Here is a 27,733-nt window from a genome sequence, read left to right as displayed (position 1 = left end):
TGAGCCCGCACGACGGGCAGAAAACTCGGGTGAGAAACTCGTGCAGAAAAGTCGGGTGAGAAACTCGTGCAAAAAATTCGGGTGAGAAACTCATGTAGAGAACTCGAGCGAGGTCGTTCAGGCAGAACTCGGGCGAGGTCGTCGGGCAAGAAACTCGAGCGAGGTCGTCAGGCAGAAAACTCGGGTGAGGTCGTTCGAGTGGACTCGGGTGAAGTCATCGGGCGACTCGGGTGAAGTCGTTCGAGCGAGCTCCATGAATCATCTCCAACCAACATCCCAACAAGCATACAAGTCTCGGCCCAAAGGTCTCTGCAAGATGCCTCAGCTCTCCATGTAGTAGGAATGCTCCATAGTCTGCTCACAAGTCCATCCAAGTCCATGGCCTTGTTGTACATAAGTGCACAACCTCTCCATCGGCTCATAAATAAAACATCTCCATGTCCCACCAACAAATCTACCTGCACAACATCCCTGCCTTGGCACTCCTCATTGGATGCCCATAAGTGACACCTCTACAAGTGCTTCTGCATAATGTCCCTGCATAAGACTGCCATGCTCCATGTCTCCAACCTGATGTCCATGACTAAGTTGCCCATGTGTCCAACTAAGTAGACCCATCACAGCAATTGGTCATCCCCATCCAAGCTTGTAATATTCGGTCTAGTGAACACGGTCACCCAACCATATCATCATCACATTCCATCATAGCTCCCCCACTAAAGGTTCCACCAAGACTTGCTCCTGGTCTCGGCCATGAGAAGTTCACCCAAGCAACTCAAGTGTGTGCCCTTCTCCAATCTGTCAATGAGTCATGAGGGGTACTAGTGTGTAGAGATGTGTTAGCATTATGTTGGAGTATCATAGCAACAGTTCACACGATGACGATACATGATGAGGTCGACACGATATGTTGCAAGAAGCATGTAGCTTTAGATGGAGGGGCCAGCCTTCCACGGGAGAGCAGCATGTGGAGATTGTGACGAGGTGGTTGATGATCATGGATTGAGATGATTTTCAGATGTATGACATACCGGTGGGGTGTATGCCTTGGTATGGATATCTTGGTGATAGATGGTTGCCGGGATGAGATATTGTCGAGGACGACAATGACTTCAGGTGGGGGAGGATGTAAGGACCTGCGGTCTGGGTCACCTTCACCGTGCGAAGTGCGTGCGAGGAGCATGTGAAAAATGCAAAGTTAACGAGCCAAGAAACAAGTTTATAAGGTGTTGGGCGAGTTGAGGGGGCGGTCCGACGAGTTGGGTGGGCCGACCCTCCTCTTGGGTGAGACAACACATTGTGAACAAGTCGGCTTGGGCATTGGGCATAGGTCGGCCGGGTGACACAACCCGCCACTTGCCCATATATATTGGTGGAGCGTTTGTGGAGATGAGCCATCATCAATCGATCATCATTCGATCAACACAAGTTCGATCAAAGGAGTTCTGCGGTGTGTGGATGAGCTTGCACGACGAGCAGAACTCGGGTGAGAAACTCGTGCAGAAAAGTCGGGTGAGAAACTCGTGCAGGAAAGTCGGGTGAGAAACTCATGTAGAAAACTTGGGCGAAGTCGTTCAGGTAGAACTTGGGCGAGGTCGTTCAAGCAGAACTCGGACGAGGTCATCAGGCAAGAAACTTAGGCGAGGTCGTTGGGCAAGAAACTCGGGTGAGGTCGTTCAGGCGAACTAGGTGAGGTCGTTCGGGCGGACTCGGGTGAAGTTGTCATGTGACCCAGGTGAAGTCGTTCGGGCGAACCGGGTGAGCTCGTTCGGGTGGACTCGGGTGAAGTCGTGTGGCGACCTGGGTGAAGTCGTTCAGGCGAGTTCGGGTGAAGTCGCCGAGCGACCTGGGTGAAGTCATGTGGTGACTCGGGTGAAGTCGTTTGGGTGAACGTGTTCGGGGGAAGGCATTCGGGCGGACTCGGGTGAGTCGTGTGAAGGCGACTCGAGTGAGTCATGTGAAGGCGCGGGTGGACGTGCGGACAGGTGACCGGGCGAGGGCGTGCCATGCACACCAAAATGAAGGTTAGAACCGAAGGTCATGAACGAGAGTCGGGCAGGCGGGACTGCGTGTGGTCCACTGAACAGAGGTCGGGCAGGATAGCATGATTTGGGCATTTGCTGAACAAATGGAGAGCGAGTCGGGTGAAGACGTGCGACGAGGTGAATGAAGGGTTGGTGAGTCATGCAGCGACCGTGTAGAGGCGCCGACGAGCTGGGAAACCGAGTTTTCCGAAGTTGGAAATTTGGTTAAGTGTAAATTTGGGGATTCCCAAGATTTAGCTTATACTTCGTAAGAGTGGAAAATTATATATATTGATATCGGGCAGACTCATATTGCAAGGAGTTGCCCCTCCCTTTATACTGTTGTGTAATTGTATATGTGTTAATTGTTGTTGATGATGAATATGTATGGGTTTTCATCTGTATAAAGGACAAAGATAATACTTGGTAACGAAAAATAAACTAAGTACGAATGTTATGCGTAGTCCATGAACATAAGTATTGGTGAAAAGAAAGTGTTCGGTGGTGCCGCACCTCGCTATAGTGCGGTTGGAAGATTACCGCCAGTGTAGGGGCATGACAGGACCCGGCGGGCGCGCCTTCGTGCGGCCTGCCTATCGACCTCCCCCGAGTTCTGCCTGAAGGACCTCGCCCGAGTTTTGCCTGAACGACCTCGCCCGAGTTTTCCACACAAGTTTCTCACCCGACTTTCTTGCACGAGTTTCTCACCGGACTTTTCTGCACGAGTTTCTCACCCGAGTTCTGCTCGTCGTGCGAGTTCATCCGCACACCGCAGAACTCCTTTGATCAAACTCGTGTTGATCGAATGATGATCGATTGATGATGGCTCGTCTCCACAAACGCTCCACCAATATATACGAGCAGGTGGCAGGTTGTGTCACCCGGCCGACCTACGCCCAATGCCCAAGCCGATTCGTTCACAATGTGTTGTCTCGCCCATGAGGAGGGTTGGCCCGCCCAACTCGTGGGACCACCCCCTCAACTTGCCCAACACGTTATAAACTCATTTCTTGGCTTGTTCACTTTGCATTTTTCACATGCTCCTCGCACGCACTTCGCACGGTGAAGGTGACCCGGACTGCAGGTCCTTACATCCACTTGCCATGCCCCTACACTGGCGGTAATCTTCCAACCACACTATAGCGAGGTGCATAAATGAGGCATACATGGAGAAAATCTCAAACATTGAAATGATGTGACGGTTTCATTTTGTAATATGCATGTGTTTATTGTACTCAAAGTAAAAAAATTGTTCAAAGCAAATAATTTCTTTTGATATTCTATGGAGAAGAGGAAAAATATCCTATTTATATTCATAATAAAAATGAAATTACATTTTTTAAATGCATATTGCATCTTCACATAAATATTATTCTATTTCCTAAATATTAAGAACATATCTTCTATTTTACTATTATAAAAGATAATCCCATATTATTTACATATACTTCCCCATTTTATAAGCAAAATGTATTTCACAATATTACAAAAAGGTTTTTTTATAATAGTTTTTCATTGTTTATATAATGTTTTTCTCCACACATTTTAATGTAGACAATGTAGTCCATGAATATAATGTCTCAATGCACCATGTATTATTTAAAAAAGATTATGCATATGTCATATAAAACAATCCAAAAAAGATTTGTTTTTATGGTTAAAACGTTTGAAGTAGTCTCACTATTTTTAGGCAATTTTTTTTGCCAATTTTCCTTGAAATCCAACAAAATTTTTTTGGACTGGCAAGTTTAACTTATATATATATATATATATATATATATATTGCAAATTTTACATTCAAGATATTTGATCCCTCTTGGCGCATGTTAGATTCGTGCTTAAGATGGATCTATATGCTCAAAAAACATTAAGAGAACCGTTCCAAGATCACCATAGTTTTGTTGACTTAAAACATCAAGAAAGTTAGTAGTGTGACAAATATTTTGAAAATAAGATGGAATGTGAGTATAATGAATAGTCAACCTAAAAGAAAGTGATTTTCCTTTCATCTTCAATCTCTTAGTGTGACAAAAGTGACAAACTCTTTCATCTTAGGGTGTTTTGGGAATAGACCAATGCCCAATTTCACTATGAAGCTTATGAGAATTTGTTCTTATTTTAGGAATGCTCATTCTCTTCTTAACATTATGCCCAATTTCACTATGAAGCTTATGAGAATTTGTTCTTATTTTAGGAATGCTCATTCTCTTCTTAACATTAGTCAAGGCAAATAGATACTTTTGATTTTTGAGATTGGGGTTGATCATCTACTTATAATTACTTAGTTCTTTTTTCCCTATAACTCTTTATCACTCGACAGTAAATTTGGAAGTAAATTTTTATTTTTATTATCTTTATTCTGCAAAATGATCTCCTCCTTTACCCCTAATGGTCTAGCCAAGACTTGTGATCCTTATGCCATCATTGCTTAATCTTAAAGTGAGGGTTTAGGCTAGAGTTAGAAGCAATTTTAGAAAATATCTTTGCTTCCATGTTGTTTAACTTCTTCTTATGCATAAAATACCTAGTCATAGCCATGCTTTCAATGGGGAAATACTTGCAATACTTGCTTCAAGATGGAGGATAGGATAGGGAGTATTTCCTTTAATCTTGAGATTGTAAGTTATAAACCACTTTTAAATATGTTATATCTTCTTATACAATTTTTTGGAAACATTGCAACCCCAAACCTTACATCCATATAAAATATAGTTGAATCTATAGTTGAACTTTTACAACTCTTTCCGCATAGTGCTACTAAAACAAAAGGCATTCTTTGTTTCTGGTTCTGTAGATTGAATTCGTCCAACGTCCTTGATCATGGATCATGGATTCATCCACAAACTCTGCTGAAGGTACATAATGATTACTGCCTTGCAGGTCTAGATCATTAATCATTAACCTCGATATAGAATTATCTACGATCATGTGTTTCTCATGAACTGTACTCCACGTCTAGTACGCTCCTACATTATTCTTTATTTTCATTATTGCAATCCACAATCACACATGACATCCAATGTCTATCAGTTTAGCATACAGATGTAAACTTCCTCAATTCGTTCTGAACTTCATTTATGATCTGGACACATATAAATGATTAAACTATAAAAAGGATCACGTTTGCCAAATTCTCAATGAAGGTAAAAATTGGAACCATATTTGAAGTTAAATGTATAACAATTTTTTCTCCAAAGATGAAGATATGAATTTAATAAAAATATAAAATTAATATGGATGTGGGAAATTTATAGGTAGGAAAAAGAAGAATTTAATATGAATTTAATAAAAATATAAAATTAATATGGATGTTGGAAATTTATACGTAGGAAAAAGAAGAATTTAATATGAATTTAATAAAAATATAAAATTAATATAGATCTGTGGAAATTTATATTGAAAAAAGAAACCAAGACTTAAAAAATTATTAAAAAATGGCTACCGTTAATGGAGTAATGGGGATGTTATTTAAGGAGAACTCACGGTATACAAAATTATAAAAAATGGCCACCCACACATGGAGATGTTCTTTGAGTATAATCAATTAAGAAAACCATATAAAATAGGATAGAATTTATTTAAAGTTTATGTTAAAAGTGTCGAAAGGAAAGAATAACAATGAATTTCTCTTGCAGTGACAATGCCATAATCCAACCTTCACGCTTGATATTTGATGTTCAACATTCATTAGATATCGTGTGAGCTAATACAAGTGTGGCTTGTCATGCTATATTCCATGTGATTTAATATAAGCATGTAACAAGGATGGTTAGGTCTTGTTAATAGTCACTCTATCATTAATATATAATGTTTCCCGTTTCTTCTCTAGGAGGTATTGGATTTTGAGTCTACCTTCATGTGCGGTATTGGATTTTGAGTCTACCTTCATGTTATGTTCGCAAAAAATATGGTACCAATTCATCACTTCAAATTTGAAACAATACTATCTCATTTTTTTCAAAATGGAAGAAAGACATAAGTTTCTTAGTTTAGTGTTTCTCAAAAAGTATGGTATCAATTCACCACTTCATAGTCGAAGCAATATTTCCTCTAGGAGGTATTGGATTTTGAGTCCACTTTCATGTTATGTTCGCAAAAAATATGGCACCAATTCACCACTTCAAAGCCGAAGCAATACTACCTCATCCTTTCCAAAATGGAAGGAAGACATGAGTTTCTTAGTTTAGTGTTTCTCAAAAAGTATGGTATCAATTCACCACTTCATAGTTGAAGCAATATTTCCTTGTAATTTCCAGAATGGAAGGGAGACTCGAGCCTCTTAGATTGGTGTCGTAGAACATGTGCTTGATGATTGCTATATAAGAGTAGCACAATGAGATTTTTTTATTTGAATGTTATTGGCCATTTGGAATCCTTGCTAAAGAATATAGAGTTTAACTTTGATGGTGTTAAAATTCCATTGATTGCGCTCGCTGAGGTGCCAATATGTAGAAATGTTGTGACGTAATGTCATGTAATGTTGTGTAAATAAAAATACAAATAAAAATAAAAATTAAATTAAATAAGAAGATTAATGTAATGTAAAGTAAACATCTTAACTCTATCAAAAAAATAAAAAATAAAATAATAATAATAAATGATCCATGGTATTGACCTGACCCATGGTATTCATGTGGAACATATAGCATATTTAAAGGGGGAAATTAAACCAACCCAAATTCATATTAACTTTGGATCTACCTAGCTCTGAGAGGGATCAAATATCTTGATATATAAACCTCTTTCAAAATAAGAAGAGATTTGATCCCCGGATGCTTGATAGATCCAGAGTTTAAATATATCTAAATTGACAAAGATTCATTCTTTTCCTCCAAAATCAATAACCATTTTCTCATTTACTAAAAAAATATAAAATTTAATTTAATTTGATAAAAATAATAATAATTCAACTTCATATCATAACTAAAGTTTTATTAAAAAAAAAAGATAAAATTATAAAAAAAAATGATAAAATGATAAAGTTTGACAAGTTGGAATGTGTGGCCATATGATTTGACAATATTACTTTCTCAAAATCATTGTGGCGACATGATTATACGGTATCTCTTTCTCAAAATCAGAGTTCGTTTTGCTTCAACAACTCACAACAACTCTTCTCGCTTCCTTTGGCATCAAGATGAAAATAAAACGACCAGAAGGTTGGAAATGAACATTTGGTGAAAAGAAGGCTGGTGTGACATAATATACCTTCCTAATAATGCAGCTTCTTTTCCGTGCGACTGCGTACACCGATTCGTATATGGACATGAAGCTTGTTTTCCTTTCACTGCATACAGGATTTGTTTATAAGGAGAAAAGTGATTTCACTGTTAGTACAAGTGCTGTATCGAAACACATAATTGTCTGAAATTTATTAGTCACAAATACCATATTTTGGTATTTCACATGAATATCATAATTTATTAGTCACAAATACCAATTTATTTTGGTATTTCACATAAATATTATAGATAAAATTATAGATACTTTTTCAAAAACTACTCAATTTAACCCAAACAAATTTACAGGAACCACCCAACAAATTTACTTGTGTCCTCCTCAGGTAAGAAAATCACACAAAAAAGGTCTCTACAAAATGACGTAATTTTCATGATCCAATCCTGTTTCCTAAACTGATGATACAACCTGAACCTGATATTCTCTATAATCTGATCAATATTTCTCATACTGAGCATTGGATCCCATTTCGCCTGTCCTTTGTTAGATTTAGTGGAAAATCACTATATTCCTATTTTTTTTTGTACGTTTACAGTGCTCATTGATCTGGGCAACCTGAACATTAACCTGACATATGTTAGCACACCTATGGGACACAAGCAGTGTAATAATAATTTATTTAATTTATTTAAAGGCGTGTAATATTATTTAGTTGTTATTTTATTTCAGTTCCATCTTGTAGTATAAATTCATATGCTGGGCTTTAGCAGAAGTAGACCTATGTTAGCACACCTGGTTCTAGCTTGGCCATAATGGGACGAAAGCCATGCTATAATGCAAAAGATGGAGTAAATAAAGGCCCCTGGACAGCAGACGAAGATCTCCGCTTGATCCAATCTATAGAAGCTCATGGTGAAGGACGCTGGCCTGCTCTAGCCAAAAATGCAGGTAAGAATTCTGTACAAATCTGCATTTTGTAGTCTCTCAATATTACTTCTCTTATTATTACAAACAATATATAGTGCATGACTCTTCAGGGAGCAGCTAATTTCTTAGTTATTATAAATAATATAAGGTGAATAATTTTTTATCAATTTAATAGGTTATTGTTTTGATTATGAAGTGTTATGTATTAAGAAATTTTGGATTAAATTTTTTTTATTTACTTGAAATGATATGTATTCAGAGATTTGAAATGGTATGTATGGGGAGATTCTAAATTAAAATCTTTTTATTTATATTAAAAGGTTCTAAATTAAAATCTCTCTATTTAAGAAGTTGAAATGTTATGCATTAAAAAATTCCAGGTTAAAATCTCTCTATTTAGGAAGTTTAAAATCTTCTTTACCTGTAATTCCCTAAAAAAGATAAATAAACAATTACTATTACATCAATTATAGAAATTGACCCAATATCATTGACAGAACCAATTCCTCTAATCATAAACAATACACAAAATATACATAGTAAATGTATTGGTGATCCCTGAACATCAATCGCATGACTAAATACAGGTCTGAAGCGTTGTGGTAAGAGTTGCAGGCTTCGTTGGATGAACTATCTTCGGCCAAACCTCAAACGTGGTAACATTTCACCGGATGAAGAAGACCTTATAATAAGACTCCATAAATTGCTGGGAAACCGGTAAGGAAATATCGATTTTCTAATAGATTATGTTGTTTCAGTTGTGTTTTTTATCCATCTTGAACCGTTGTAATGGCAGGTGGTCATTAATTGCGGGCCGTATACCGGGCAGAACTGATAACGAAATCAAGAACTACTGGAATACTCGTTTGAACAAGAAAACTCATGCCAATGGCGGCATTGGCAGATTGAAGTTCGTTAGACCGACAGAGCCAGATGTTAAGGAAGCGGCTGTCAATTTGACACAGACATTAAACACCAACGCCAACCAGTTGGGTGAAAGAGACGAAGTTATTGCTCAAGAGTTGAACAAGGGATCGACATCTTCCAATTCTATTGAATCCGAAAACTCAATGTGTCCCACGAAACAAAATCCAAGCTCCTATTTACATGCAGGTACCGTATCGGCAGAGATGAAGTTGTGGAATCAGTTGCAATTAAATTTTATCCTTCCTTCATCATGGACCAATTCGAGTTTCCTGCATATTGACGACTCTAATGTTGATACTGAGGAAAATGGCCATCCATATTCTTGTACCTTTGATACTGTAAATGTCTGTCAAGATTTCATTGACCAGAAGATGTATGCAACCCCTCACAGTTCTTTGCCCTTCCCTGAAGTTGTCCCCACAGACACTCTGGAGGATGAGTTTGCAGATTTCTTCAATTTTATTCCCTATCCATATTGATCTGCATCCTGGCACTGCATTCAAAGGATGACTGGGCAAGTACATATTTGGGTTTCATCACCTATTGATGTTTTGTGAGACCAGAAAGTGGGAAACTGTTAGTGTTCAGCTGATTTTAAGAGCCTGTATCTTTGGTTTGAGTCAGAGTTGATGTGGAGAGCTCTGAATGTTGTACAGAAGTTACTTGTATATGATGTGCAGAATTTAATCATATATGGTGATTAACGTCCAGTCAGCATCTATGTTTTCATTGAAGTGAAATACAAAAAAAAAATTATACTAATATCCAATTTGATTGAATTTGTTAAATATATGTTAAAATCTTTATGCTATTTTTTATCACAATAAATAAATTTATGAATTTTGCATTTTATGTCCACATAAAATATTATAATTAATTAATTATAAAATAAATTTAAGAAAAAAATACATTGAAAATGGAGCTGGAGTGAGTGGGCATGTGGAAATTTTTTCATTGGTTTAATAATAAACTTGTTACATGTATTAATTTTGTTAAGCAAATCACACGAAAATAGGATACTAATGGCATAAGCTCTTAATATGGGAGTTGTATTATCAAAACTTATTTCTATGCTTATATGTGTTTTGAAGTGATATATTGGGTATTAATATGGGAGTTATATTATCAAAATTTATTTAAATGGTGTATATATATTTTGAATGGGGTATTTATGTTTAATTTAAATCTATTATAATTAGCATTTGCATGAGATGTTGCAAAAGAAATGCCGTAAGTCATAAGGGATATATATATATATATATATATATATATATTTTATTTATTTTTTTATTTTTTATTTTCAGTTTATTGCTCCAAAAATCCTCTTGCTTTATATACTAAAACATAGCTAAACTATGCATTATTCATGGCTATGACCTATTATCTTGGATCCATGGTGTAATCTCTTAATGGCCATGGTTGTCATTTTTCATATATATATATATATATATATATATATATATATATATATATATATATATATCAACAATATACTTGATTGATGATGATGTTTCTCGATCTCTAAGCATGGGTTTTCCCACCTTGGTAAATGTGTTGTACTAAGTTGGTTTTTTTTGTGGGTGTTTTTTGGTCCATTGTCTGGTGAACTCCTCCTAAGCCAACTTGATAACATCTTTCCAATTTTATATAATGTCTTTTGGCCATTAAATACCCTTTTGAACTCACATGTTATGGGGACTCTATTATAGTATCATTCCCCACATTGATTGCAAGATATACATATTGGCTTGATCTTATCATCCCTATCCCCATTGCATACATTTTTCCCAAAAGAAATCTTTAAAAAAAATGAGTTGAGTTTGTATATACACAACTCTCATGAAACAAAAGTGCACATATACGCTAGTTTCCTTAAGGAAACTAATGTATGCCTGTATTTTGAACCAAAAACGTTTTAGTGTTTCCATTATTATGTGTTTTAGGCTAGGAATTGTGGGTTTAATAGGAAGCCATCTCCTATATCCCATACCCTAATGACCCTAACCTATTTCTAAGATATTGATTCATGCCATGGGTGGAGGATAAGACAAATTTTGATCGAGGATCCTTTGTTGTCGATTTCCCCATTGATCCTTGTATGAAATTCCCTTGGATTTTAAATCCCTTTTCCCAAAAAGGAAGCCCTCATTTCCTAAGAGATGGAAATGAAAAGGAAGAAGTTGAAAATAGAAGGGCATGAGGATTGGTAATCAAAGTCGTATGAGAAGACCATTTGCAAGTGGAAGGTGATCAATTTGTTGAAGTTCAATAAATACAACATTAAGAAGGAAAGAAGAGTAGCTTGCAGAAATAAAAGAAGTTGGCTTGAGGAAGAAGAAAGGAGATCTCATTAATGATGCAAGGTAATGGTTGAGGTTGGTATGGCCTCAGACCTAACAAACCATCAATCTTTTTAAGTTGATATGAAGTCTTTAAGCCATTGAATTTATATTCTACAAAAAATTATAGAAATAATTTAGGTTTCAAAATTATATCCCTATACATATTTGTGGATTATTTGTGTGATTATATTATTGTGTTGGTTTTGTATCAATGGTTGTAGATTACATTTTGTTGTATGGATGATTAATATTTTTAAAATGTCAAGGATGAACAATATATTCCCTTATGGATAACAATGTCCTCATGAATCCCTAACATTATGTGTATTCGTATGTGTGCATGCATGTGTGTGGAAATACTTGAGTTTCATAATTATGCAGGGAAGTGTTTTAGTGTGTTGAAGCATGAGTCAATTCTATTGTGTATGATGCTCATGAGGATGAGAGTTCCTATTGAATATAAGTAAGAATACAAATATTTCCCAGATCACTGATGAGTGTCTTCATAAGCAAGATATGATAAGTTTCCATATGAGAGAGGATAATTTCTTTGGTTTATGAACTAACCATTGATAACATGAAGTGGCATAACTTGTATGCGATGCTACTATGAAGAGAGCATATAAATGTTGTCGAATATATAATTGTTCTCGAAGACACTATATAGATCGCCACCCTTATTCACCCATATGCTACAAATTGAGAAATATGGAGTAGATGTGATCATGCATACTTGTGTTATGTGGTGTCCATTTACAAATGCTATAAAAGAGTAGATACTGAGGATGGGTAATTCCAATGGTTATATCATTCTTTGTTTGAGAATATTGTGTGGTTTTCTTTTGTTGTAGAAGATTTAGAGCTCCTACATTCCCAAATTAATGTTCTATGAAGGTGAGATAAGATAAAATTGCAGTCACTCAAAATATATTCTATTAATTGTTGAATGAGGAAATTACACACATATTTATACAATCAATAGTCTCAAGATAGGAATGCTATCTTAGACGTACAGTAGTGTGGTTGAGAGATTCTCTCAACCACACACTAAACTAGGAGAAACTATATTCTAGCTTATTCCTATTATATAGGAACAAACTCCTCAATCATAGACAAGTAGGAATTAATTATTTCCAACCACCCCCCTTAATGACTACTTGTCATGATAGTCAAATCCACCATCATCACACGAATTGCATGTACAAAACCTCCAAAAACACAGTTTTCCGTCTTCGGACAGATCCACAATCTGCAAATTTGACATTTCCAATACAGCCGAAGAATTGATCTGATCAAAATTGATCTGATCCGCCTCTCCTGGATAGATCTGCAACTTCTCCGATCCTGCACCCCTTGCAGACCGTCAAACGAAGTTGAGGCTTCCCGCAGATCCCCTCGAAGGTGAATTGGCGAGATCCTTAACTATACGCGCCAGTTGGCCTTCCTGGCATTGCTGTTAGCGCGAAAAACGCCAATCCCCTTCTACTCAGAAAAAATCATCTGAGTCTGAGCCAGGTGTTACTGCAGTCCACCTGCTCCTACGAGCACAAAGCTCCTGTGTACACACAGCCACAAAGGCACCTCAAGCCACATAGGCGATTCAGCCACAAAGGCAATCTGCCACCACCGGGCAAGTCCGATTTACCACCACCGGGCAAATCCACCAACTTCAATATGCCACCACCGGGCAAGTCCGATTTACCACCACCGGGCAAATCCGCCAACTTCAATATGCCACCACCGGGCAAGTCCGATTTACCACCACCGGGCAAATCCGCCAACTTCAATATGCCACCACCGGGCAAATCCTGTAGCCACTAGGACTCTATAGATGGTTTCTGGTTCACCACCAACCGTCACATTACAGTGACAAAAGATGGTTTCAGGCTGACCACAAACCATTACAAAGTGGTTTTGAGATCACCACGAACTTTCAAATGCCTTTACAAGGCTTACATTCAACATTTGGAGTTTCTGGTACATACAATGACTATTACAATAATATGCTAGGGAGTCTATTCCACAAACCACACTAAAACAAAAAATCTACTTTGTTGTCCACCATAACTGTTGTTGGTGCTCCTTCATCTATTCATTGTTCACATCTTGGGCATCTTTGTCAAATAAATTCTTGGAACTTCCATGAACCTGTCATTCGTTAGAGTCGCGAATTCTAACAAAAATAACTTCATATTGAGGTCCGGAATCTCAATATGTATATCAATTTAAATTCCAAAAAATACTTCACCAAAAAACATTTACCCAAGTATGATACACAGCCTGATCCACAATCTTCACGCCACACACAGGGCGCCAAGCTGCCACCGGCGAAAAACGAGAGCCAGTGCAGCTGCTGGTAGGTTTCTTTCCTCAGCAACAGAAACCCTCTCGCAGCCCTATTTCCCATCAACTGATCCATGACACCAAATCTGGGACCTCCCACTTGTGTCAAGATCTCATAGTTAAACTGATCCATGACCAGAGTTTTACAAACGAACTGGAGATACAAAGGAATCCCATCGCCCATCCTGAGAGTGACAACTTTCCAGTAAGCCAGCACGCTCATCTGCATATCGTATGCCGCCTCCACGCGCTCCATGGAAATACCCATTATATCCGATACATCCACTTCTCCCACAAGAGCCTAGAGAAGATTGCGGGGACTGTGGAACTGATCCCAATTTCTCTCCCTGGCGAACTCCGCCATTTTCCTCTGCAACGCCACCAACGGTATCATCCAAGAGATGAACCCTCTGTACACCACCTCTGCACACGAAGACTGCGGCCGCTAGTTCTGAAAGGTATGCAGCTCACTATGACAATACAATTAGCTTCGAGTCTCTCCCGTATCCGTGAAACATCAATTCTTTTTACCTCTCCAGTGGCCATATAATCAATTCCACCAACTACTCCTCTACGCTTAGCCGCCAGAAAGTTCCCACTGGCAACACTTACTCCAACATCATGCCAGCGGTCATTGTCACCATGTCGCCGAAGACTTGGAATCGATGGCCCTGGAGAAAGTTTGGCCTCTATTGTAAGACGGATTCTACCAGCTGCCTCCATTGCTGCTTCTAAAGATTCAGGATCTGTAATTCGATACCGCCCAACATATTTGGCCTTGTTTCCTCTCTCCTGCAGGAGTTGATCAATCTGAACATGTGTTCCTGGAACAATCACAAACTTGATTCCTAAACCATGGAGGAGAGAAATATCCTGAAGAATGCAGTCTATGTGAGGAGTTGCCATGATCTCGCCTGAAATCACGACAACGAACGTGCTCCCCCGGTGGCCTTGTATGTAAGGCCATGCCTGTCTGAACCATCCAACGAACTACTCCTGATCCTGGTCAGAACCAGGCAGCCCAATGCCCAGATTGCCATTATCAGGTACGCAGCTGCAAGCCAAGCAGGAGCCCTTCTTCCCAAAAACATCCCACGGTGCTGAAATCCTTCGCGAGGCTGTTAGCAGCGGCACCGTAAGGTTACTCCGACCAATTCGACCACGAGAAACAACTGGCACCGATGATGGCACAGCCCAGGCATTCCTCCAACCAGAGACACAGACACTTCGTCCATTGAGAATCTCCTTCCACAGGCTTCTTGAATCCCGGCTCAACACACACACTGCTCTGGGGTTTCCGCGGCAAACCCTGCCATTATTTATAATTGCGACGGCTGGAGCCATTTTCAAAGCTTCTGCCACAAATCGGCTTCAATCAGCCTTGACAGCACTCCGCCAAATGGCAACGATACAGGCAGATCAAGTCTTGATCTTCAACACGGATCGAAAGCCACTTACGCTGCCTATCGAGTCAGAAAATATGTTCCAATTGCTGGGACAGATCGGAAGCTCGCAGCGGACTCAACCAGCGATCTTACTACACCGAAAACAAAAGTCATCAAAGGAGTGATCTCAGCTTCAAACTCTCTCCAATAGATTAGGATTGCTTTAATGCACCTCGGCCTATACAAAGCAATCTCGGGTTTCAATACACCTCCGCTCACAAAGCATCGCCTCCAAAAGCACCAATGAAGTGATCTCTGGAGCGATCTCAACTTCAAGTGATCTCAATCAGATCTCGGCCTCAACGAACACAACACTGGTAAAATTAGAGCAGAATTGAGATCTCAACCTCAATGCATAGATCGAGCAGACTCGGATCTGAGGATAATCGATTAGGGTAATCTCAATGTCAAAGGATCTCTGCCAACAATGTCAGGAAAAAAAAAGAAAATTGTGCCAACAACTGCGTCAACAATCTCTGGAACGGATCAATCAAGAAGAATTATCGGGCAAGCAATCTGCTATCAAAGACACACCAAAGGATCTCGGCATCCTCACACCAATCAAAGCTTAGAAAAAACGACAGGCGTGTTAGTGATCTGAACAGCAATGCCACGGGATCAAAGCAACACCGACCGAAAGAACAACACACCGACTGGGGATCAGAAATGCACCAACGTGCAATTAGAAGGTCAGGTCCGCGATGATGGCCTGTGCTGTTGATGATTCGTGTAAGGAAAGTCTGATTATCACAGAATTAAGGGACAAATCCCGCGATGACCCCTGACCAATGCTATGTTGACCAGCATGTAAACAAGCCATGAATGTTGCACTGGTCTGGCTTACCTTAAAAAAAACGAGTTTCTTCGTAGCTCCTTCGCAACTAAGGCTCTGTCGACAACGCCTCTCTCCAGCCACCAAGGCTCTTAGATCAACCAGCCACCAAGGCTCTCAAATGAACCAGATTCGAACTCTCTACTTTCACGACCAACGTATGCCCCGTGGTCCCCAGCTGTAGCTCGTTCACCTTCATGAACACGGGCTTCTTCAAACTCGTCTTCGCCGTAGCCATGCTAACAATTATTAAACCCTGGAGGTTGTTTCCTACTCAGATCTAAGAATTCCACTCCTGCCCGCACCTTCGTAACTGCAGCAGATCTTTAAAACAATAGTACAAAACCCACACGCAAAGACAGATCCAGAACGAAAGCGCAGGTTCCAAACTGTTCGCATATAGCTTTCGATGGACACACAAATAATGAAATTATACACTCAATTATTTTCCCTCATCCCAGGAGGGGCCAAGCCCAAGAGGGGCCAGGCCCTCCTGAGCTCTGATACCAAGATAAAATTGCAGTCACTCAAAATATATTCTATTAATTGTTGAATGAGGAAATTACACACATATTTATACAATCAATAGTCTCAAGATAGGAATGTTATCTTAGACGTACAGTAGTGTGGTTGAGAGATTCTCTCAACCACACACTAAACTAGGAGAAACTATATTCTAGCTTATTCCTATTATATAGGAACAAACTCCTCAATTAGGAAATTACAACCATAGACAAGTAGGAATTAATTATTTCCAACTAGATAGACTTAAACATTACTTACATAAATCTAATATACAATAAAAGAGAAATTATATATCTCTTACTAACCAAAACAAGAAAATGAAAATATATTAATAGAAAATTTTATACTTTAGAAATTAGGAAAAATTGCTAATGAAAAACACAATTTCTTTTTTTGCATAAGAAAATGTAAACATAATCCAATATGAAAATTTAAATCACGTACTTCATTTCTTATCTTTACTTTGAAAAAGCCATTTATGTACCTCATTTCTTATCTTTACTTTGAAAAAGCCATTTATATCAAAAATGTTTTAAAAAACCATTAACCTAAATTTTGTACTCAATCTTACAAATCTTTTATGATCGAATTCTTTCTTCTAAATTGTTTATAATAAAAAAGTTATTAATTATCCGAATCAGCTTAATAATTCCAACGTTCTATAAATTTCCACAAATATAAATGAAAATTCTCTCTCCTAATTTATTTATAATAAAGAATTATCTATCACCCCAGTCACTTAATTATTCACAAAGTGAAACCATTTCATTTAAAAGTAACATCATATGGAGCAAGCAACGGTCGATCTCAAACTAAAAATATGGATGGTGAGCATATCAAAAGGCACAACCTGATACTTCCAAACAATTTTAGACATATTTATTGATGAGAAGGAAAACTGAACTTTTCCCGCACTCACGTCATTGAAAAATAACTTATTAAAAAAACATGGAAAATATATCCTTCACAGAGAGTAGCACGTTGACAGTTGGACATATTGTCACAATGCCTTTGAGATAAAACTATCCACCTACAAATTTCTGCAATACTTACAGCTATGCATTGGTATGATGAATTGAGGACAGAGGACAGCGCCCACAAGAACCATGTGCAACAATTTATTATTAGTGGTCTAATTCACAACCATAACGAACACAATAATTTCAATTCACATAAATTTATGTTACGCCCATTTCTTGATTAATCATGAACCCACTAATTGGGACACTGCACTTCCGGGAGCCCACATGGGCGACCGCGGGCTGAAGTAGGAATGGGTGACTCTGGAATTTAGTAGCTCCACCATACAACTGCTTTTCACGCACAGGGGTGCTTTGTATTGATTGATTGATGCCTTTTCGCGGACAACATGATCCATCAATTCTTCAAACGTTCCCTCTTCAACTATTCTAATTTATAAGGAGCCGATGGACTTATCAGCCCCTCTTCCTTGCCGATAGACATAATTCAAGGATTCTTCTATGGTGAGACAACAATATTCAAAAACAGTGGAAGGAACTGCACCTGCAACTTCTTTGGTGTTGTAGCGAAGTTCCCAGTATAACACGTAGTGACCAGGTGATGTGGATATGTCGGCGAAACTTGTATAGTCCATCAATGTGATGTTGAAAGGATTGAGATGCTTAACACATTTCTCTACCGAACTTTGAAACTCTGCTTCATCCATTTTTTCTATGTGGATACTCAGCACAACATTCTGTCTGCAAACAAAATGGAATTGAGGTGCCACGTTGTGAAAGTCGGTCACCCGCAACACGTCCCCCATTCTATAGCTACAAACCTGCATGCAGATTAATCAATTAAACATTATTTCACACATTATAGAAACAACTTTTGTTGAAAATCAATACCTGCATATGTGGTGATGACAAGATCGTATTCTTGCCCTTATCGTAAGTAAAGAAGGAAGCTTGTATTGGAAATGATGAATTCAAGATACCACGCCGTAATTGGTTATGCCGACCAGTTCACAAACCATTTCCGCAACGAATTTATAACCATTTTGTAACCATTTCGATCGAAAGGCTGAAACTTTTGCAATCGTCTAACATATAATCCTATGGCATACAAGGATGAAAGGTGGGCAGAGAAGAGAGTTGATTTCAGAGAGGAACGCCTTACCGCATAAATATATGATATTTATTTTATTAAATTATATATATGTATATGGGGTTTAGTATTTTTTTTTCCAGGAAAAAGGCGTCATTTTATTAGTTAAAACAAAATTACATGTTACATTTTAATGAGAACCAAGTATCATCGAGTCAATTATTGATGATAAGCAGAAATACGTAAAAAAACAAACTAATATACAATAAGGAGAAAAGCTAGGCTTTTCTCCCCTTCTTTTTTTCCACCATGCCCCATTCCCCTTGAGATGACCTATAAGAGGCAAGTGAAAGTTGATAGGGTCTTGCATTATCCTTGTCTAAGTCTGAGTTGTCTCTTGAATGGGTACGTTTATACCCACTTGTTTCCATATCTTCTGGATTATTTGTTGTTTGTTCCTAGTTTTCCTGTATTTCATTAAGGTCCTAAGGGATTACCCCTAGGCTTTATGGGACTTGTGTTGTCTGGTTGTTCCTAGTTTGTATAGGTTCCTCCTCTGCTTCATCTTCCTCCTCTTCCTAGTGGAATGGAGGGAAATTCCATCCTTTGGGCTGCTTCCCATTCTTCTTCTTTTTGCGAGTGTCTTTCTTGCCTTCAGGGCACATATTTTGTAGATGTCATGTTTGTTTGCAGATTCTACATCTGAAAGTTGTGTTCTCATAGTCTAGTGTCTGAGTCTAATTCATCTGCTTATGGATCAGCTGATATATGGGGTTTAGTATTATATTATAATAAAATTAATATTAAATTTTAATATTAATATATTTTTAAATTTTAAATAAGTTTCTTTAAAATTATATGTTTTAAAATTTTAAAATTAAGTTATTTTTAAATATATTTTTAATCTAAAACTAACTATATATGTACACTATAAGGAAAATATAGGGTATATATATATATTTATATTATTCAGAATATAAAGTACATGTAACAAGCTGTTGGGTGACTATACAGAAACCAAAGATCAACCATCTTATTGGTTGAGGTTGTTTCTCTATCCTAGTCTTCTCAACATCACTAAAAAGTGGAAAATGATTAATATTTGGGTCAAGGAGCTACTCATCCTCTTCTAAGATGATGGAATTGGCAGGAGTACCCTAATTGTCTCTTTGTGACTTTGCTTTGTATCTCCATTTGTGGCGGGTGGTACTAAAAAAACAATACCATGTACTCCTTTGCACATCAACTCAAATTTCCCTTCAAAAATTCTAATTGCATGTAGTGTGTCATCATGGAGAACTAGGGATCTTTCAATTTCTTATGCTACAATTATTTTGGTCATCCAAAATGTCTCTCCAACCTTGTAGAACTTTGTATCTTGATTTCTCGAGTAGATGGGGCCCAATGATTCATCTAAAATTTGGTCCTATGATATAACACTATATATTTCTACCACCTTCTTCTCTGCATCTGTTGTTGCAATCTAGCAAATAGTGCACAATGGTTACCGATGGAAAGGACAAAAGGAACTCACATAAAAATATGCAACATAAGAATAAAAGAAGAGACACAAAGTAGAAAAGAACCAACAAGGAAGTACTTTATATTATATTCTCTTGAGAAGCAAATCAAAACAAGAGAACTTGGCTCAAAGAAATTAAATTTAGGTCACAACAGAGATGACGAAGATGATTGCGCTAATGCAAGCACTAGGGTTGGGGTCTCAGGGAATGTTGTTTGATAAATGATTGGTGCAAGAACTTGGAGATGTTGATCGAATATAGACCATTCTCATACAACTATTCTTAACTATGCATTCAATGCTTTTAATTTTTCTAAATACTATACGTTTTCAGCTAATGACGTTTTCGCATATATTGTGCTCTCTCTCTCTCTCTCTCTCTCTCTCTCTCTCTCTCTATATATATATATATATATATATATATATATATATATAGATATATATATATATATATACTATTTCGAATAGTTACAACAATTTAACTATAAGAATCGTCTCAACCTATATGTCTTAGATGATCGACTTGAATAGAGACTTGATCGACTTTACAATGTGGATTTCTTACTTGACCACCCCTCCAACATCTCCCACACCCTCTCTCTCTCTCTCTCTCTCTCTCTCTCTCTCTCTCTCTATCTCTCTCTCTCTCTCTCTATATATATATATATATATATATACTATTTCGAATAGTTACAACAATTTAACTATAAGAATCGTCTCAACCTATATGTCTTAGATGATCGACCTGAATAGAGACTTGATCGACTTTACAATGTGGATTTCTTACTTGACCACCCCTCCAACATCTCCCACACCCTCAATGCCTTCTTTGTCTTGAAGAAGGGGAGATTTAGAGTCTTACAAAATTTGATACATCATAAAGAAAATAAATAAATGTTTAGAAAGAAATTAAAGTTTTTCTGGATAGGTGGTTCGCTGATAAGCAGATCCAGCTGCCTGGTCGACTCGTTCCTCTTGAAATAATTCTACCAGATTTAAATTGCGAATTATTCTTCTTTGCCTTTCCTCGGGTGACCAATTATAACCTTTGACTTCAATTTCATGAGTTTCAGAGTGATGTTCAGAGGCCAGACGACATCCTAGAGAACTTGGCTCAAAGAAATTAAATTTAGGTCACAATGGAGATGACGAAGATGATTGCACTAATGCAGGCGCTAGGGTTGGGGTCTTAGGGAATGTTGTTTGATAAATGATTGGTGCAAGAACTTGGAGATATTAATCGAATATAGACCATTCTCATACAACTATTCTTAACTACGCATTCAATGCTTTTAATTTTTCTAAATACTATACTTTTTTAGCTAATGACGTTTTCTTATAATCATTGATCAACTAGTAATTGTTGTTACAATTGATGCACTTTATTAAAAGTTCCTTGCAAATATTTAACAACATTGGGGGCTTCTATTTGTGCTTTCTTCCCTTGTCTAAACCATTGTCTGTCCTCCTGCAATAGCTGAGCATGAATCCTTTTCTCCTGTGTAACTTGATTATCGTGGGAAAACTTTACTTGAGGTTGAGTTACTTGTTAGGAGCACAATTCATAAATTATAATTTCTTGAGTCTTTATTTGGTTACATGTAGATGATTAATATGTTGGTAGATTAATAAGAACCATGCTAAGTGTAACTCTATGATCCAATCTCTACTCTATCTCTTTCTTTGCTTGGAAAAATTCTTCATGAGCCTTCTGAATTATAGTATACAATTCTTGATTTCCTTGAACTGTCACCCTATCTTGTAGCTCATTTGCTTGATCATTCAATTTATCATTATGGTTGACAAGTTGATGGACTAATTTTTAAATTGCAACAAGTGGATCATCAAATCTGGTTGGAATGTTGATATTAAGTTTTACTATTGCCTAGTGTTGTCGCTGCTACAACACCCTCCAAAATTTTGGCCTACATCCAATTTTGGAGCCTACTTTGTCTTTGCATGCTTTCGTCACAAACATTAAGAGTCATCACACGTGTTTTCTCTAAGAATTCTTGTTCCTTTTTGAAGAACATCAAAGTGTCATCTTTTAGCATAGGCAAGCATCGCACATCACATAAATGTGGTTTTGGTTTGTTTAAAGGGATGGTCTTTATGTTAATGGGTTATTCTCAGTATGTATACATGTATCACACTCATTTCCAAAGTTTTAAGAACATCCACGTGTTGTCACCATCATCGCAAAGTGTATCTTCGATGTCACACTTGAGGTAAGACGTCACAATGTCATCGCATTTAGGAAAGTATCATGTTCATGTGTTCTAGGTGATCTATGTTATGTCGTCAAGTATTCTAAGTGTGCGATCATAATCAAGTCTTATCACTATTCAATTCGGGTTCACTGATCCCACAATTAGTCGGATCCAACGAACTTCCCGACCGAGCAATCTGACATCACCCAACCTTCCTGAATTGTGAACTACACAATCTCAATCTTCAAGCCTCATCCTTGCCTCTTGGCACTAAGAAATGCACAATACCTGCCTCCCAGAACTGCAAAATGCACAGTCATAATGCTCAGTCCTGACCCTTGAGATCCAAAACTATGCAGTCCTTTCCCTTAGCCAGTCTCTTCTACACACTACACAATCTCAGGTATCAAGCATCAAGCCTTAGCCTTGAGCCCTTGAATTGTGTAACTACGCAATCCCTCGGCCTCTGTCCCTCCGGAACTATGGAATGGGCAACCTCAAGCCTCAATCCCTCAACCTGACCTCTTGAACCCCTCAACTGCTCAAATGACAAGCCTTTACCCTCCTGAACTTTGCACTGCGCAGTCTCAAGGCTCAATCCTTGACCCTGACATCCTGAGCTACACAATTGCACAATCCTTCAGCCTTACTTCCAGCCTATCACTTGGTTTCAACTGAGTTAATGGATTGTTATGAATCATATTAGACTAGGGGTTTTATGAAACTAATGTCGTCTTGCCATGAGTGGATTTCAGTTGCGTGTATTCTATCATGTTATGATAGGATGGTGATGAATGGAATGAAGAAGGAGACCTTGCTAGAAGACACTTTTGAAGCTGCAAGAACAAGTTGACCAATCAAGAGAAGACAAAGGGACATCAACTACGACAATAGTTGGAGATCAATTTTACATTGAAGACTCCTATCTTCAAGCCATAAGGAGGAATAATAAGACCATGTTTATCTTTCAAGAAGACACAAAGAAAGAAACAACAAAGAGTGGATTGACACTGCCATGTTAACATGAAGTTAGTGTCATCAATGTCATGTCATGAATCATCATGTGCCACATCATTTTCTCAATTATGTAAATTCAATATTGGAGTAATGTAATGTAAAGTGGAAGTCCAAGAGTCATATATATAATGTGAAAAGTCATGTAGGAAGTCAAAAGTTCATTGAGAATTCAAATAATCATTAGGGAAATCCAAGATTCACAAGGGAGGTGAGAAATCACCCTATTTGTTATATATACACTCTCATTGCTCATGTAAAGGAATTTTCACCTTGGCTCCTCCTACCAGGCATTAGAAAGGAAGATAGTTCTTTTGGAGGAGAAAGTGGTTTCTCTAATGATCCAGTATTGGGGCTAGTGGTGTTCGTTGTCTTGATGTATCTTGTAACTTTTACTTAATTCAGAAGTTCGCTGAGCCAACACACTTTCATGCGTATGTCGTAAATATTGTAAGGCTATTCTTTGAATGTTTGCGATGTATTCTTTTTTCATATGTACTAAGGAAATTAAAATATTTTGGTGGCTTTGATACTTATCTTGTTGAAGGTGTGTTGTATGTGTTTTTACAATCGTTGCTTCTAAGTGAATTATTTCGTTAGTTTTCCAGCTCCGTCTGGCCCGGTCCGGTCATCGGATGACCTCCCCAGCTTCGGGACAGGCGAGACCCACTTGTTTATATTATTTCTCGTTCATTTAGGCCTTTTATATGTCATGCTCGTGCGTATTTTATAGATTAGTACTATTAATTGTCTTTAAAAGGATCACTTTTCTCTCCCCCTTCTGTAGAAGAACCTTAATACATTCTGCAACTGAACAAACACAAGGCATACTCACTTTCTAATCCAAAATTACCTGTGTATTACTCTCTCGTGCTGAACATTGCGTTGGAAAATCAAGGATATTATATTAGGGTTTGGTTCTCCTTTCTTAATAATTATTTGTGAGTGTGTTGGCTTCTTTTACTTCTTTATTATCTTATCTTTCATCAAACAATCATACATATATGAAGATCACAAACAAGAGACACAAGATATAGGCACATGCGAGGAAAACAACCCCCCTTGAGGGGAAAGCCCAGTCAAGATAATTCTTCCTTTCAATTTCTTTGAGATTATTTACCCTAGAACAAGACTAGACTTTCCCTCCACACCTTGTTAGCCTCCGAGACCTTTGACCCCTTCCAGCAACTTCAGCTAGGCAATAGCTTCCGGCAACATGCAACTTACTACAACAATGAAATCTTGGGAGACTTCAATCTCCCAACCCAGACCATGAAACGGAGAGAGAGGCACCAAATGTTCGATTTTCTTCTTCTCTAGAGACTCCCTCAAACTCACACTTCTTTCGTCCTCCCGACAACATAATTCACACTTCTCTAGCTCTTCTTGAGATATTGAGCATGCTTGAGAGTGAGGGTTTCAAATGACTTCGACCTCCTTCAATATATAGGCTTCTAGTGGGTCGAATGGGGGTCCTTAGGCCGACATGATGTGGAGGACACATAATTCATCTTTGACTTGATACAAAACCTTTTTACATGGTCTGAAAGCCCAAGAAGGGTCTCTTATAATGTACAATAACTCTATAAACTAAATATATATCCTAAGATTCCACAATGTTGAGAAATGGTAACAAGAAATTCCAGTTTAATTTGTCCTTGAATTAAACTTTGAATTAAAATCGAATTCTATACTCATAACAACTTGTAAATAGGTAATTAAGTTTAATTAACTTAATTAGCTTAGGAATTTCGAGTTGGAAGTATTTCTGTAGTCATGTATATGTTCTCCATAAATTTTAGGGGTCCAGGATGAGTTTATTTGAGTTGTAATTAGATAACAACTCAATTTGAATGAGTTATAGATAGTTAAACTAGTTCTAACTATTTGTGGAACTAGTAGAGGTCTACTAATGAGTTGGTGCACTAGTGCATCCTTAGTGCTACTCCAACTAACAGAAGATTCCCTCATGAGAAACTCATGCATGTTAGTTTAGAGAAAGACCCAGTTGAGACTAGAGTGCCGGGACAATGTATTATCAGTTGTGTGATGATCCGATTTGTACAGGTCATGCATGAAATTAGAGAAGGACCTATTTTTGGATTGTGTAGTTATGGAGAAAGGATTTCCCAATTAAATATGGGTTGATACTCACTGGAATTGTGTAAGGAAATAGGGGCTTGGCAAGTAGAAAAATTGGATAAGTGTTGGCTATAGCGGGCTTGTGAGGAAGAGAGTTGATCATACTTGTGCAGGAATTGTTCTAGTGAGAAAAAGCCTTGTATTATCACTCAGATTTATGATTAATGCAATAGATAGTCAGAGTTTTGAGCAGTGGCTTTCCCAAAAGAAAAATTGTGTTATGTGTCTTTGATTATCTTCCTCTTGTCAATTATTGTTTTCATAGATCTATTGGTTTCTTTTGTTTAAAGAGTAGAGTAGATTCTTATCTTGTGTTTTAGTACATTACATAAGCTGTGAATCTATAGGAAAATCATGGTATGAGAGCTGAAGACGGGATACTAGAGGAGAATTCGAAGTTTTTAGTTTCGGGTTACAAGTGAAATTCAAGTTTGCAATACATACTTCAGGATCAACAATGGCTTTCTATGGTTTGAGGCTCGAGTATGCCTTGGAAGGTAGCTCAAATTATATAGCCTGGAAGGACAAGATAGAGGCAGTTCTGGAGGATAATGGTCTCAAGGAATTCATTGATCAATAAATTCCTAAGCCAATAACATCGCATGCACATAATCTAGGTGAATGTAAGAAGTGTGTGGCGAAGGCGAGGCAAATAATCCTTGAGGGAGTTCGAGACCACATTGTCTCGAGTCTCCATGGGAAGGAAACTCAATATGCTATGTGGAAAGCATTGACGAACCTATTCCAGAACAACAGTGGCCATAGGAAGTTGGCACTGAAAGACAAACTTCAAAAAATAAAGATGGAGAAAGGAAAGACCATTCCAAAATACTTGACCAAGTTCAGTCACTTTCATGATGAGCTTGGAAGTGTTGGAAAATTGTTGTCGAGGATGATATGGTGAGCCTAGCTCTCCTAAGACTTCCCAAGAGTTGGAGTAGCTATCAGGACATTGTCAATGGGAGGGAGAAGCTTCCAGATTGAGAACGATTGTGGTCGGATTTGATGCAGGAGGAGATCAGAAGGAACACCATAGATGGTTCCTCATTGAAGACTGATGATGAGGAAAACTGTACCTTAGAGGGTGTTATCACTAGGCTAGATAGGTTGGGCTCTGTCAACCTCCAACAAAGAGTAACTATTTCAAACCACTTGTAGCTAGAATTTAGCCCTTCTAGCATGAGAGGGATCTCTCAAATAAAATAATATGATGTTCTAGATAAAACTCAATTATAGATGGCTAACTTTGGATTTTTGTGTGATTCTTGCAGGTGAAAGAAAGTGTGATAATCATCACCAATGGGCATGGAGTCAAAAGAAAAACTCAATTACAGACAAAAAATGTTTTGTGGAAGCTAAGGCATTTTTGGCTTACTAATGTTAATATGAACATTTACAGTTAATCACAACAAATTGAAGGAAGTTGGAGCAATATAGCATTGAATTCCAAGTAATCAAATAAGCTATGAAAACTGATAACAACATAAAAGCATGATGAGATGGAATTGAAACCAAAAATAAATCTCAGGTTAAAAACATAGTATTGTTGCAACTGTACTTTTTATTAACTGAAAAAATATACAAAAGTGGTCTTTCTCACATTCTCGATCAACCTCTCTTCAAAGTGAAAAAATTACACATATATAAAGTGAGGTCTCTATTTAATAATCTACCACTTAGGATAGACTTGATGCATAGCTAAGAGACCTAATTCTATTTGACTTAGAAAACATTGAGCCTTTGTAGGGATTTTTTTGTTTTACACAATTTCAATACAAATAGGAGTCTCATATCATTTATGAGATCAACAAATTTTGTTGTTGAACCGTATCGAATCCAACCAAACGCTGAGTGTGCTGGACTTCTGATGTGATCTTGCCACATGGATGTGCTGACCTAGTTGACTTTTCTGACCTAGACCTCCATCAAGTCAAATTTCAAAATTTCTACAACAAATATGGCCAGGAAAAATTCTATAAAATAGGCCTCAAAGATAAGTACATCTCTTCCAAATCCTGATGTCGGTGTAAAAACAAACAGAGGATTTTGTAGATGAGCTCGTGTTGAAAAAAAACCTCCTTAACATTTCCAAAATTCCTTTCCATTTTCCCAAAAAGTGAGCTCGAAGTTGACTACTAAAACAGTCATTTCGAGAATTTCTGTAGCAAATTTTGGTAGCAAATTTCAAAAAACACCTTTCTACTAGTTATTTGACCTTTCTGATAGTGATGA

General features: G+C 37.7%; 1 protein-coding gene and 1 pseudogene across 1 annotated transcript; one reads left to right on the top strand and one right to left on the bottom strand.

Annotated features, from left to right (window-relative positions):
• Nucleotides 1-8,014: 8,014 nt before the first annotated feature.
• On the top strand, nt 8,015-9,687 carry LOC149174134 (transcription factor WER-like). The gene is made up of 3 exons (XM_089422541.1): nt 8,015-8,150; nt 8,717-8,846; nt 8,926-9,687. Exons 1-3 carry the CDS (start codon nt 8,015-8,017, stop codon nt 9,533-9,535), a joined length of 876 nt encoding a protein of 291 aa, XP_089278667.1. The 3' UTR covers nt 9,536-9,687.
• Nucleotides 9,688-17,747: 8,060 nt separating this feature from the next.
• LOC149174133 (indole-3-acetic acid-amido synthetase GH3.5-like) overlaps nt 17,748-27,733 on the bottom strand; it is an 89,051-nt pseudogene continuing 79,065 nt past the window's right edge.

Source organism: Pinus tabuliformis, chromosome 4_1 (assembly GCF_031772625.1).
Source record: "Pinus tabuliformis cultivar Carrire ecotype Pingquan chromosome 4_1, CPIR1, whole genome shotgun sequence".
Taxonomy (NCBI): Eukaryota; Viridiplantae; Streptophyta; class Pinopsida; order Pinales; family Pinaceae; genus Pinus; species Pinus tabuliformis.
This window is presented reverse-complemented; position numbering and strand designations above follow the sequence as displayed.

Bases quoted from the DNA above. Each gene is read 5' to 3' on its own strand.
- LOC149174134 (XM_089422541.1), top strand. From the start codon at position 8,015: ATGGGACGAAAGCCATGCTATAATGCAAAAGATGGAGTAAATAAAGGC. The intron at 8,151-8,716 runs GTAAGAATTCTG...GACTAAATACAG, and splicing joins TGCTCTAGCCAAAAATGCAG to GTCTGAAGCGTTGTGGTAAG. The intron at 8,847-8,925 runs GTAAGGAAATAT...TTGTAATGGCAG, and splicing joins CATAAATTGCTGGGAAACCG to GTGGTCATTAATTGCGGGCC.